The 14447-nt window shown below is 45.7% G+C and overlaps 1 protein-coding gene across 1 annotated transcript in view; it reads right to left on the bottom strand.

Moving 5' to 3' along the window:
- The window catches only part of dgkza (diacylglycerol kinase, zeta a), a 790120-nt gene extending 775987 nt beyond the window's left edge, over positions 1-14133 (bottom strand). The window contains exon 1 of the mRNA XM_072591939.1: positions 13785-14133. Within this exon, the coding sequence (XP_072448040.1) occupies positions 13785-13999 (215 nt within the window). The 5' untranslated portion in view covers positions 14000-14133. The remainder of the gene's footprint in view (positions 1-13784) is intronic.
- Positions 14134-14447: the final 314 nt, after the last annotated feature.

Raw genomic sequence — 14447 nt, 5'->3', positions numbered from 1 at the left:
GTACGGGATTTTTGTTCTCTCTTTCAGCTATTGCTGTTGGCCATTCAAAACTTAATGAAGAAACAACCTCACTGGAGTTAAAGGCATTTCAAGAATGAAATCAGGAAGCAATTGTTCTACCAGGAAGCCCGTCTCTCGGAATGCTGCAAACGCGGGAGATGACTGAGAGTGACAGATTTTGATTAAGTAAAGATATCGAGAGATACCAAGCTAAAAGGAGTTGAGCATCTAATTTTATGATGGAACAGGCTTGAGGGTATGACCTCCTGGTCCTCTGTCATTCACTGTATCTGAAGATATTTCTAAGATGTGTTTTATCAACGTGTGCCTTCTTGTTTCATCTTTCTGCTGTTGACAATTTGGGGTTGACTGATTTAAAGCTGGCTTCAAACTCTTTACATTTCAGCTGAGTAGATGACTTAAATGGAACACCAACCTGGTCAAGTTATGAATGAAGTCAGAATTCACACGACAACATGTTATAATCCAACAAGTTAATTTCAAATCACAGGTTTTCGGAGCACTGCTCCTTCATCAGATGAAGTGGAGGGAATCGCACAGGCATATAATATATAGGCAGAGAGATAATGGCAATTAGGTAATTAGGAGTATCAACAGGGAAGTACAAATAGTGTAAGTGGAGTGTCGACACGCTGAACAACAATGGGAGGACACGTTATGAATGCAAACAGGTAGCCGAATGGCAATTAATTGTTTTCCTCTGCAAACTGTAAAGTCCGATAGGTCCTCGACAAAATAAAACAGCTAAAAACCAGCGCTTTAAACATATTAGAATTCTGGCAAGTTTAATATTACAATCTGAAGAGGTATATTAGTTTTGTGGCCACATCCATATGGTCACCATTTTAAATTGATTATTCCACAATGCAAATCAATATGTTAAGGTAGAACGTACACATTGTGTTGGCCAGCCCTGCGCCATCAATCGTTCATTGTCAAGAAACAAAAATAACTTCGGGCTTCTGTTCAATTCCAATGTCTTTTTTTAACATTTGGTCAAATTGATTGTTCTGAGGTCATCAAGGGTTCCTACATTGTGGGGAATTGAGAGTAGCACATGGGTCAAGCTAAGTAGAAGGATACAGGCTCATTTTACTAATAATGTGGAAGAGCCGGTGTTGAACTAGCGTGTACAAAGTTAAAAATCACACAACAACAGTTTATAGGCCAACAGGTTTATTTGGAAGCACTAGCTTTCGGAGCACTGCCCCTTCGTCAGGTGGTTATGAGTAGGATCATATGACACAGAATTTATAGCAAAAGATCATAGTGTCATACACTGATGCGATATATTGAACAAACCCAGATTGCTGTTAAGTCATTCATCTTTTAGAATGGGTTGCAGGTTTCAGTTCATAAATCCAAGAACTTCTTTCAAGTCACATTCCCGAGATAACTTAAGGTTTTATAAAAAAAAGTGACATCTCAGCTCAGACAATGCATTGAAGGGGTAAGGTTAGAGTCTGTCTGTGTTCCAATCTTGAGCCAGACTGGTTTTGTGTCCAAAGTAGGAATTCATAAAATGTCACATGCATTGCCTGTCTACAGATTTTATGGTTTTTGAACATAATAGAATGTATCTGCAAATGCAATTCTGCAAATGCAAATTCACCCCATAGACTTATATGTGTGTGTGTGTGTATGTGCATGTGTGGGAGAGAGAGAGAGAGTGAGTGAGAGAGAGAGAGAGAGAGAGTGTGTGTGTGTGTGTGTGTGTGTGTGTGCAGTGGGGTCCCCTGTAGTGTGATATGAACCCAAGGTCCCAGTTGAGGCCATCCCCATGGGTACTGAACTTGGCTATCAGCCTCTGCTCAGCCACTCTGCATTGTTGCGTATCCCGAAGTCCGCCTTGAAGGATGGTCATCCGAAGATCCGTGACCAAATGCCCCAGACCGCTGAAGTGTTCCCTGATGGGGAGGCAACATCTCTGTTTGGCGATTGTTGTGCGCTATCCATTCATCTGAAGTCATGACGTCTGCTTTGTCTTACAGATGTACCATGCCTCAGGGCATCCTTGTCTGCAGTGTACAAGATAGCTGACATTGGCCGAGTCAGATGAGTACCTGCCATATACACGGTGGGTGGTGTCCCCACGGCTAATTATGGTATCCATGTTGACACTCTGACATGTCTCGCAGTGGCTGCCATGACAGCGTTGTATGGTGTTGTGGTCGATGTCCTGAAAGCCGGGCAGTTTGCTACAAACAATGATCTCTTTGAGGTTTGGTGGTTGTTTAAAGGTGAGAAGTGGAGGTGTGGGGAAGGTCTTGGTGAGGTGCTCATCCTCATTGATAATGTGTTGCAGACTGAGAAGAACATGGCATAGTTTTTCCACTCCAGGGAAGCACTGGACAATGAAGGATACAGCTTGTGTCTGTCTCCTGAGGAGGTCATTAAAGTTTCTCGCTGTGGCACGTTGGAACTGGCGATTGATGAGTTGAGCATCGTACCCGGTTCTTATGAGACTTACCAGAAATCTAGATTTGTTCAAAACATCACATCAGTTGTATGACACTTTGACCTTTTACGATAAATTCTTAGTCCAATGATCCTACTCCACAGTTACCTGATGAAGGAGCAGTGCTCCGAAAGCTAGTGCTTCCAAATAAACCTGTTGGACTCTAACCTGGTGTAGTGTGATTTTTAACTTCATTTTACCAAAGCATCGGTGAAAAGAAAAAGGCTGACAATTCCGGAGCTCCTGTCTGATCTCAGGAAGTCCCAAAGCATGTTTTCCTGAAGACATTGCATCGTCATTGAGAGGAAGGCAAACTGGGCACCTTTTTGGGATTTCAACATAAACGTACATTTGTCTTTTATTGCTTGATGTGGGCATCACTGGCTGGACCAGCATTTATCACCCATCCCTAGTTGCCCTTGAGAAATTGGTGGTGAACTACCTTCTTTAACTGCTGCATTCCATGTGCTGTAGGTAGACCCACAATGCCGTTAGGGAGGGACTTCCAGGATTTTGACCCAGCGGCACTTTACTCCTAGTCACTGGACTACAGTTGGGATTTGAGCTCACAAATACAGCATTGTTAATCCAGCACCAAAATGACTAAGCTACCATTATTATTTCCAATTTATACCATAAGATTATAAGACAAAGGAGAAGAAATTAGGCCATTCAGCCCATTGAGTCTGTTCCACCACTCAATCATGGCTGATAAGTTTCTCAACCCCATTTTCCCTGTAACCCTTGATCCCCTTGACAATCAAGAACCTATCCATCTCTATCTTAAATATACTCAACGACCCTGGCCTCCACAGCCTTCTGTGGCAGTGAATTCTACAGATTCCCCACTCTCTGGCTGAAGACGTTTCTCCTTATCTCTGTTCTAAAAGGTCTTCCCTCTACTCTAACGTTGTACCCTCGGGTCCTGGTCTCTCCTACCAATGGAAACATCTTCCCAACATCTACTCTGTTCTGGCCATACAGTATTATGTATGTTTCAATTAGATCCCCCCTCATACTTCTAAACTCCAACAAGTATAAACCCAGAGACCTCAAGCATTCCTCACATGTTAAGCTTTTCATCCCTGGGACCATTCTTGTGAACCTCCTCTGAACACACTTCAGGGCCTGTATATCCTACCGGCGATATGGGGCCCAAAACTGATCACAATACTCCAATTGTTTTCTGACCAGAGTCTTATAGAGCCTCAGAAGTACATCCCTGCTTTTATATTCAAGTCCTCTCAAAATAAATGCCATCATTGCATTTGCCTTCCTAACTACTGACTCAACCTGCAAATTTACCTTGACAGAATTCTGGACTAGAATTCCCAAGTCTTTTTGCATTCAGATTTCTGAATTTTCTCCCCATTTAAAAAATACTCCATGCTTCTATTCTTCCTACTAAAATACATGACCTCATACTTTCCCACAATGTACTCCATCTGCTACTTCCATGCCCACTCTCCTAACCTGCCCAAATCTTTCTGCAGCCTTCCCACCTCCTCAATATTACCTGTCCCTCTACCTATCTTTGTATCATTTGCAAACTTAGCCAGAATGCTCTCAGTTCCTTCATCTAAATTGTTAATGTATAAAGTGAAAAGTTGTGGTCCCAACACTGAGCCTTACGGAACACCATTTGTCACTGGCTATCATCCTGAGAAGGACCCTTTTATCCCCACTCTCTGCTTTCTGCCAAACAGCTAAGATTCTATCCATGCTAACACCATGCCTCTGACAGCATGGGTCCTTATCTTACTCAGCAACCTCCTGTGCGGTACCTTGTCAAAGGCCTTTTTGAAGTTCAGGTGGTTAACATCCATTGGTTTTTCTTGGTCTAACCTGCTCAGTACTTCCTCTAAGAATTCTAGCAGACTATTCAGGCATGACCTCTCCTTGATGAAACCATGTTGACATTGCCCTATTTTACACACACTTCCAAGTATTCAGGCATTATGCAGGATATCAACGAGGCGTGGGAATACAATTCATCATTTATTTGGAGTGATAGAAGTTTGGAACCCTCACCATGGCAAGTGACTATAGGCCAATTATAACATTTCAATTCTGAGACCTTTGTAAAACAGAGCTATTTAGAGCAACGCTAGGTAATTTAGATTTAGATTTCAGTGTGGAAACAGGCCCTTCGGCCCAACAAGTCCACAACGACCCACCAAAGTGCAACATACCCATACCCCTACCCCTACATTTACCCCTTACCTAACACTACAGACAATTTAGCATGGTCAATTCACCTTACCTGCACATCTTTGGACTGTGGGAGGAAACCGGAGCACCCAGAGGAAACCCACGCAGACACGTGGAGAACGTGCAAACTCCACACAGCCAGTTGCCTGAGGCGGGAATTGAACCCAGGTCTCTGGGGCTGTGAGGCAGCAGTGCTAACCACTGTGCCACCATGCCGCCCACTATTGGCATATTGGGTTAGATCACAGATCAGCCATGATCTTGTAAAACATTAGTAGAATAAGCTTGAAGAGCTAAATATCCTTCTAATGTCAATATGTTCCTATTGTTCAACAAATAAAACAAAATCACAGCCCACGCTAGTGATTAAAATAATGAATATTGATTGTCAGGCTGTGATTGTACTATAGTTACAATCTATTTAATTAGTTTTTGTAGTGGGCCTTTGGTAAGACTGCAGCTGTGATAGCTGTATCTGCAGGGAAAGATCTTTTTAAAACCAGACTCAGAGCTCTCTTTGTCCTGCTGGAGGATGGATGGATGGGTTGAGGTGATCTTCTGAGGGGTAAGGAAGGTCATTAACTTTCAAAACTCTTTTTAAAATGGTCAGTTTTGCAGCCTGAGGCTATCTGCAACTGCACAAAGTAAATGTATAACATACTTCAGCCTATACAATGACAGAGACAAGAAGCAAGTTGCCGTTCTCATTGTCCAATCTCCAGAAGACTGCAAAAAAGTATGAGAATTTATTATTTTTGAAAAGTTAAATCAAGTTTATCAAAGGTTTTATGAAAATAGATGGCTCGATCAGATTGTTAGTTAACCATCTTTCTGAGAGGTCATGGGGACATTATTATTGCCTATACTCTTTTTAATCCATGTATCCATTGGAAGAAAGAAACTATTTTCCATTGCACTGAATGCTTATGCAAATTATTTTGCACAGCCAGTCCGAGTTTGCATTTGTTAGCAGTTTAGAGAAGCTTTTTTTTTGGCTTAGAATATCTAAAACAGGTTCAAATGTTAACACTCAGAACTGATCTTTCTTGCCCCACATTCACCCCCAACATCCTCCAAACAACATCACATCAGATGCAGCGAGAGATGAATTTGCAGATGCACTGTGAAATGTACGTTAAATTGGATTCCATCTTCATCCCAACTACAGTATGTGGAAATCTCTAACTGGGGGAGAGCTTTGTGCTCAGGTGACTGGATTGCTCAGTGTGTCTGAGGCCAAGTAAGGAGTTGAAGAGTATTCAAGGTAATGACTCAAACTGTCTTGGAAGAGTTTCTGCATATCAATGAGGCAGAGTTTACCAGAATATCCTTGTAATTAGCTGACATTGAGAGCTGGAAGATGTGTGAATGGACACTTGTGGTGCAATATGTAAGCATTTGAGTTAAAAACAGATTGCTGAAAATTGGATAATCTGCCCTTTGGCAGAAACAAGGCAAACTGATGCACCGATTTCATTGGGATCTTAACGGTGACACGAGACCTAACGATAGCTCCAGAGGCCATTCACCAGTCACGAAGGAGAGAAACAGATTGGACAGAGTGGAGGCAAGGAACATAATGGGGAGTTGGGAGCAGTATTCATCCATCCACCATAGGGTAAGTAACAGATTCATTTATCACAGCCAGCCTCCAGTGGTGTCTTTTAGGAAGAGTCAGAGAGAAATGAGCATGGTATTCAGAACACGTGCTGTGTCAACTGCAGTCTCAAGTGTGTCCTGAGAATCCTATCTGTCTCCAGTGGGTGAACATTAATTACATTTCAGGGCTGGTGCATCCATGGAACAGAGTAAACTGCCCACTACATTGAATCCTAAGTTGCTGGATCACAAGTGCAGCACAAAATCCAATCTAGAGTCTGAATATCTCTCCTTGGTTAGAGAGGTGCACCTAAAATGGAGGCTACGAACAGAAAATATTCTACAGTTGGAGAACAGGAGTACTTCCAATGTGGCATTTGAGAAAAAAACCGAAAGTCCAATGGGGTTTGAAGACAGGATCATCGAACCCCTGCAGTGCCGACTCACCCACCCAGACCCAGTCTCCCTACCCAATTCCCATAACCTGCATTTCCCATGGCCAATCCACCTGACCTGCACATCTTTGAACTGTGGGAGGAAACCCACGCAGACACGGGGAGAATGTGCAAACTCCACACAGACAGTCACCCGAGGGTGGAATCGAACCCAGGTGCCTGGCGCTGTGAGTCAGCAGTGCTAACCACTGAGCCACCATGCATGACCCACACTGGCAAAGTTTTCTTTCAAATACCACAATGCTCTGCCATCAATTGCAAACTGAACCCCTCACATCTTTTGTTTTCAAGAATCCTCTTGAGTGACCAACTGTTGTGATAATTCCCCTACATTGCTGACTTCTGTGGGTGTGTGTGTAGAAGGTTGGGATGCATTCAGGTTGGTGAGATTCAGAAACTTCAGTTACGGAGAGGTTGAGGGAGCAACACAATGGACCATCAAGTCACAGCTGGCAGCTGATAGGTAAATGAAGAAGAAGGTCATTGGAAATGGGGTGGGGGGGAAGAAGCTAACAGAACAGAGCTAAGACATAGAACAAAGAGCAAAGAAAACTTACGGCCCAGGAACAGGGCCTTTGGACCTCCAAGCCTGAACCGATCCAGAGAATGTGCCAGAGAATGACTTGGAAGCAGCAGTGATGGGAATCTGGTAACATCAACATGGCCAGGGTAGTTGTAATGACCATGGGGAAATCTGTATTCGTTGTAGTGGGACAGGGGATGGGCAGAGTGCACAGGGGAACAGTTGATCAAAATAAGCATTGAATGCCTGCGCTGCTGATTGCAATCCCTTTAAAGCTACATGTTGACTAGGTTTCTGAGTGAATCTGGCACTAGTTGCCATGCAGTGAGGTCTTCAAACAAATCTCTTCCTTGCCACTTCAAGGGTCTTGTGTCTGTTTCGGTAGAGAGCACTGCACATTGATTTTCTGGGCCTCACAGTGTCCAGCTCCTAATGAGTTCGCGTTGCCTACCTGCCATATTGGAAACCCAAGATGCTTTGGTCCCATTACCAAATTCAGCTCTGGAATTCCAAATGAGGAAGAGAATGTCAAATAATTATACTGCAGTGTTACGAAACAACAAAAAGGTGTTTCGGATGAGTCACCAATTGTAGGATCTAAAATCACAATCAAGTTATCATAATGCAAAGCTCAGATTGGCTTTTTTACAAGAACACTGTGTTTAACAAAAAAGTTGTCGATTTGGTCAACTTGCAAACCATATAGTCATCATTGTTGGAAGAAATTGCTGCAAATGCTGAAATCTGTCCTGAATAACAACAAATGCTGGAGATCACAGTGGGTCAGGTAGCATTCATGGAGAGAGAGCAAGCTAACGTGTTGAATCGAAATGACTCTTCATCAGAGCTGATATGAAGTGTGGAGGGAGCAGCACTTATGTTATAGTGAGGGGGAGGGGGGCTAATGCTACATGTCTTGCTCCTTCCGTGACTGTGGCTTCCCACCCATTGTGGTTGATAAGGCCCCAACTGTATCCGACCTATCACCCGTGCCTCCACCCTTGCCCCTTCCCATCCCCCACAACACTGTGATCGGCTTCCCCTTGTCCTCACTTTCCATCCCACCAGCCTCCGCACTCAAAGGATCATTGTCTGCTATTTCAGACAGCTCCAGCAGAACGCCACCATCTAATGCATCTTCCCCTCTCTCCCCCCATCTGCATTTCGCAGGGATCATTCCCCCCAGCCCATTCCACAACCACCAACACCACCCCGCCTCCCCCCACAACACTTTCCCACATAACTGCAGAAGGTAGACTGCCTGCCCCTTCACCTTCTCCCTGCTCACCATCTCAGGGCCTAATCAGTCTTTCCAGGCATAGCAGCAATTCTCCTGGACCTCCCCTACTCCTGTGGATTGCATTTATTGCACCCAGTGTGGCCTAGCCTACATTGGAGAAACCAAACACAGGCTGGGCGTCCGCTTTGTGGATCAGCTCCAGTCTGTGCGCAGGTATGACCCCCGACCTTCCCGGAGCTGGTCATTCTAACACAGCACCCTGCTCACATGCCCACATGTCTGTCCTTGGCATGCTGCAGTGTTCCAGTGAATCACAGCACAAACTGCAGGAACAACATCCTATCTTCAGACCAGGCATTTTACGGCCTTCTGTGCTCACTATTGAGTGTGACACCTTCAAATTATCAACCATTTCTTTCATTTTAGCTTATTATCATGTCCTCCCCTCCCAGACCCCCCCCCATCTCATTTACTGTCCTTTCAACTCTGCCAGTGAGACACACCATTGTTCTACCATTCTACACACTTAGTGTAGACTTCACCAGCACCATACACCCATTAACCCCCACCGGCACCCCCTGGAACTATCATATAAATGCCGTCCCCCTCTCCACACTTCTCTTCAGCTCTGATGAAGAGTCAACTAGACTGGAAACCTTAACTTGCTCTCTCTCTCTCCATGGATGCTGCCTGATCCACCCAGCATTTGTCATTTCTAGTTAAAATTGTTGTTCATTCAGAAACACAGAATGGACATCCAGGGTAAACCTCAAAACAAGAGCAGTCGGGACAGTAAACTCAATTGGCACCCACAATCATGCTCAGATTGGGTACCTGCTCTCAGCTATGCTAGTCTCTGAGTGGCTGAGTGAAGCTTAGACATTTCTGGGGAGGAAGGTGAAACAATCGGAAGAAAATCACAGCCTTTTTTGTTATCTCTGAGCAGGGAGTCTCAGAAATCTTGGACATATGCCCGTCTGCTGTTCACGTAAGGGCTCAGTTGCCACACGCTTGGGTGACTGCTCCTGGTGACCTCTGATATGAAACCCCCACAATGCCGTTGCCTGTTTCTGTAGGAGGGGAGAGATATGGAGTGCAGGGTTCACTCTCAAATCTGCAACTCGAGGGTTTACATCCACAGTGATTATATGATAGTGCGGAGATAATTCTGTGTACATAAGCAGCATCTGTAATTAGTTACCAGCATGTTCAAATAATGAGGTAATCCTACCCATGGACTCCAATGGCCCCTCCAGACAGCACCCATTTTAAAGTCCAGCACCATGATAAGAGTTTCTGCTCCAGCTATCTGTTGTACCTGTGGGTAACCCTCAAACAGGCTGTGAGTAACATCCTGCTCTGTGGTTAAAATATGAAGTGTGGCGTTCAACTCAATGGTGAAACTGAAGCACACTGTGTCATTTGTGTTACCAGCAAAGCCTACCTGCCCCCACTGTTTAAACAGTTGGTCTGGGAGTGTCCTGTGTACCTCTGACTGGGGTGGGTGCAGCACAGAAGATTCTGGGATAGTGGGCCCAATAAGTAGTGAATAGAGCCACTGACTTTCAGCACTGACTCTCGATCTCCGCGTCTAAGGGTACTCCTTCCGCTCAAAACGCCCCCCACCCCTCACATTAGCGTTTAATTCCAGGATTTGAAGCCATTGCCTTAGCTGATAGGATCTGAACAGATTTCAGGTGCATTATTGAAGGGAGTCCTGTCCATGTGCTTCATGATAGCCGGGGAGCTGTTTCCCCCAGTTGGACTCCACTGGGTCGTTTCAGCCCGTTTGAATCATGTCTAAGCGCCCCTCGAACATTGAAATAAAAGTTACTCAGATTTCCAATTTTTTTTTTGAACGGTTCTCACCTTTGAAGAAGGGCTAGAGAGTGTGTGAGCTTTGGTCCTTCACACTGACTGACACCCATTTTAACCTGAAATGCACGCAAATGAAATTGACAGGGAAATTGGGCGACGGGAATTTCGGGTTAAGTCATTGGAAGGGCACAGCCACCACCCCCCCCCCCCCCCCCCCCCCAAAACGCCCGACCCTCACACTCCAGGCTCCTCTGCACTTTACAATGGTGTAGCACTTTGCACAGGACCCCACAACCTTCAGCCCTGATCCCCGATTGCCAGGAGCTGTGTGGTCCTTTCTGCTCTCAGTTAATGCACAGACATGCCGAACACAATCACAGGCTTTCCCCCGTTACAGACACAGAGTAAGGGAGAGAGGTGGGGGTTGGGGCGGGGGGGGGGGGGGGGGTGCGGAAGAGGGATCTCCGAGTTGTATTTTTAACAAACAATGATTACAGCCAAGCAAGCTGGAGGCTCGGCAAAATCACTTCCAACTGTAGGATCTAAAATCACATCCAAGTTATCGTAGGGTCAGGCGAATCACAATGAAACGGTACCCTGAACAAACCCAGGAGGTTGCTCTCATTAAAAGAACATCACGACTGTATGGAGACCGCTCACTTGTTCTGTACTGTGGATTGAGTTCAAACACACACACACACACACACAGACTCATACACACACACTCACACACACTCACACACACACAGACTCTCTCTCTCACACACACACACACTCTCACACACACACACACTCTCACACACACACAGACTCTCACACACACACACACTCTCACACACACTCACTCACACACACTCATACACACACAGACTCTCTCTCTCACACACACTCTCACACACACTCACTCACACACACTCATACACACACAGACTCTCACACACACACACACTCTCACACACACTCACTCACACACACTCATACACACACAGACTCTCTCTCTCACACACACTCTCACACACACTCACTCACACACACTCATACACACACAGACTCTCTCTCTCACACACACTCTCACACACACTCACTCACACACACTCATACACACACAGACTCTCTCTCTCACACACACTCTCACACACACTCACTCACACACACTCATACACACACAGACTCTCTCTCTCACACACACACAGAATCTCTCTCTCACACACACACAGACTCTCTCTCTCACACACACACAGACTCTCTCTCTCACACACACACAGACTCTCTCTCTCACACACACACAGACTCTCTCTCTCACACACACACAGAATCTCTCTCACACACACACAGACTCTCTCTCACACACACACAGACTCTCTCGCACACACACACACAGAATCTCTCTCTCACACACACACAGACTCTCTCTCTCACACACACACAGAATCTCTCTCTCACACACACACACACTCTCTCTCTCACACACACACAGAATCTCTCTCTCACACACACACAGACTCTCTCTCTCACACACACACACTCTCTCTCTCTCACACACACACACTCTCTCTCTCACACACACACAGACTCTCTCTCTCACACACACACAGAATCTCTCTCTCACACACACACAGACTCTCTCTCACACACACACACAGAATCTCTCTCTCACACACACACAGACTCTCTCTCTCACACACACACAGAATCTCTCTCTCACACACACACAGACTCTCTCTCTCACACACACACACACTCTCTCTCTCACACACACACAGAATCTCTCTCTCACACACACACAGACTCTCTCTCTCACACACACACAGAATCTCTCTCTCACACACACACAGAATCTCTCTCACACACACACAGACTCTCTCTCTCACACACACACAGAATCTCTCTCTCACACACACACAGAATCTCTCTCTCACACACACACAGACTCTCTCTCTCTCACACACACAGAATCTCTCTCTCACACACACACAGAATCTCTCTCTCACACACACACAGAATCTCTCTCTCACACACACACAGACTCTCTCTCTCACACACACACAGACTCTCTCTCTCACACACACACAGAATCTCTCTCTCACACACACACAGAATCTCTCTCTCACACACACACAGACTCTCTCTCTCACACACACACAGACTCTCTCTCTCACACACACACAGAATCTCTCTCTCACACACACACAGAATCTCTCTCTCACACACACACAGACTCTCTCTCTCACACACACACAGAATCTCTCTCTCACACACACACAGAATCTCTCTCTCACACACACACAGACTCTCTCTCTCACACACACACAGACTCTCTCTCTCACACACACACAGAATCTCTCTCTCACACACACACAGACTCTCTCTCTCACACACACACAGACTCTCTCTCTCACACACACACAGACTCTCTCTCTCACACACACACAGACTCTCTCTCTCACACACACACAGAATCTCTCTCTCACACACACACAGACTCTCTCTCTCACACACACACAGACTCTCTCGCACACGCACACACACTCTCTCTCACACACACACTCACACACACTCATACACACACAGACTCTCTCGCACACACTCACATACACACAGAATCTCTCTCGCACTCACACACATACACACACACCCATACACTCACACTCACACTCTCACACACACACTCTCACACACACACACTCTCACACACACACACAGACTCTGTCTCGCACACACACCCATACACACTCTCACACACAGTCACACACAGAGTTCCGTTTGTAATAACAAAAGGAACATATGTCTGCTGACCATAACGCTGCCTGAAATCACCCGAGTGCCCACTCTCTGCCCGCCATCACTCTGGGCAACAGAAAGTCACAGAGTGGAGACGTTTTGACAACTTGCAGCCGAGCACTAGAAGGACAATGCAGTGTTCGATCTCTTTACTGTTCCGTCTACTCAAACTATATACATTTACAATTACTGGGCAACAAAACGCCGTGGGTATTTTGACAGTGTGCAGCTGCTGTCAGTACGGGAAGGATCATGCAATCTCTCACTCTGATTTCTATACAAACTGCTTGCTTATACACGGACTGGGAAACAAAAGTGACTATTTGTCGATCTTTTGACAACTGGCAGCAGCTGTGACTGCAAGACAGACAACTATATACATATATAAATATATGTCTCCTCAAACAATATACATGTACTGGGCAACAGAAGTCATTATTTGGGGATATTTTGACAACTGGCAGCAGCTGTGGCTCCAAGAAGACAATACATTGATAGATCTCTCATATTACGAATACACAAAGTGTAAGCCTAAACATAAAAATGTAAGTACCGTGCAACAGAAGGTGATTATTTGTTTGTGGATGTTTTGACAATTTTCAACACCTGTCACTACAAGAAACACAGGTCAGTACAAGTTGCAGGACAGTGACCTCCACACACACACACACCCCTTACCTGTAAGAGACTTGTTTCTTGATGGCCAGATGCAGAAACTGGTTCTCCATGTCCCGGGTGGAAGGTGCTTCGGGACTGGTCGTGCTCAGCAGCAATCCCCCTCCCGGGCCTTGCTCCTTGCCATCGGCTATGGCCAGGAAGACTTCCTCCTCCTCGGTGAGCTCGGTCAGCCCGTAGAACTCGGGGCCAGCACTGACCCGAGCAGCCTCGGCCATCACTGGGTGGGCTGAGACTTCCCCTCTCTCCCTCTCTCTCACACACACAGCCCCGTCCGCAGAACGCGTTTCAACAATGCCCACTGCTCCCTCCAAAATATAGCAGTCTCGATTGTTATAGAGGAATAAGCGGAGGAGCAGAGAGAGAGAGAGGTGTGTGAGGGGAGCTGCGGAGTGTGGGGGGTGGGGGGGACAACAGAGAGGAGGAGGGATATGATTTGAGAGATTCATCCACGGGGTCTGAGCTAACTGAATGTTAGTAACCTACAGAACGGAGAGCCGACAGGTTGTAAACGCTAGGAGATCCAGTGCATCACTTTACCACCTTATATACTGAAAAGGACAGGGGTCTGAGAAATATATGTCAGTGATCTGAGAGCAGGCAGGTAGAAATTTCAGGGAGATCCATGCATTACGTCTTCACTTAGTGAAAAGGACATGGGTCTGA

The sequence above is a fragment of the Chiloscyllium punctatum genome, chromosome 22, assembly GCF_047496795.1.
Source record: "Chiloscyllium punctatum isolate Juve2018m chromosome 22, sChiPun1.3, whole genome shotgun sequence".
Classification (NCBI taxonomy): Eukaryota; Metazoa; Chordata; class Chondrichthyes; order Orectolobiformes; family Hemiscylliidae; genus Chiloscyllium; species Chiloscyllium punctatum.
Note: the sequence above shows the minus strand (reverse complement) of the source record. Positions and strands in the feature narration are given on the sequence as shown.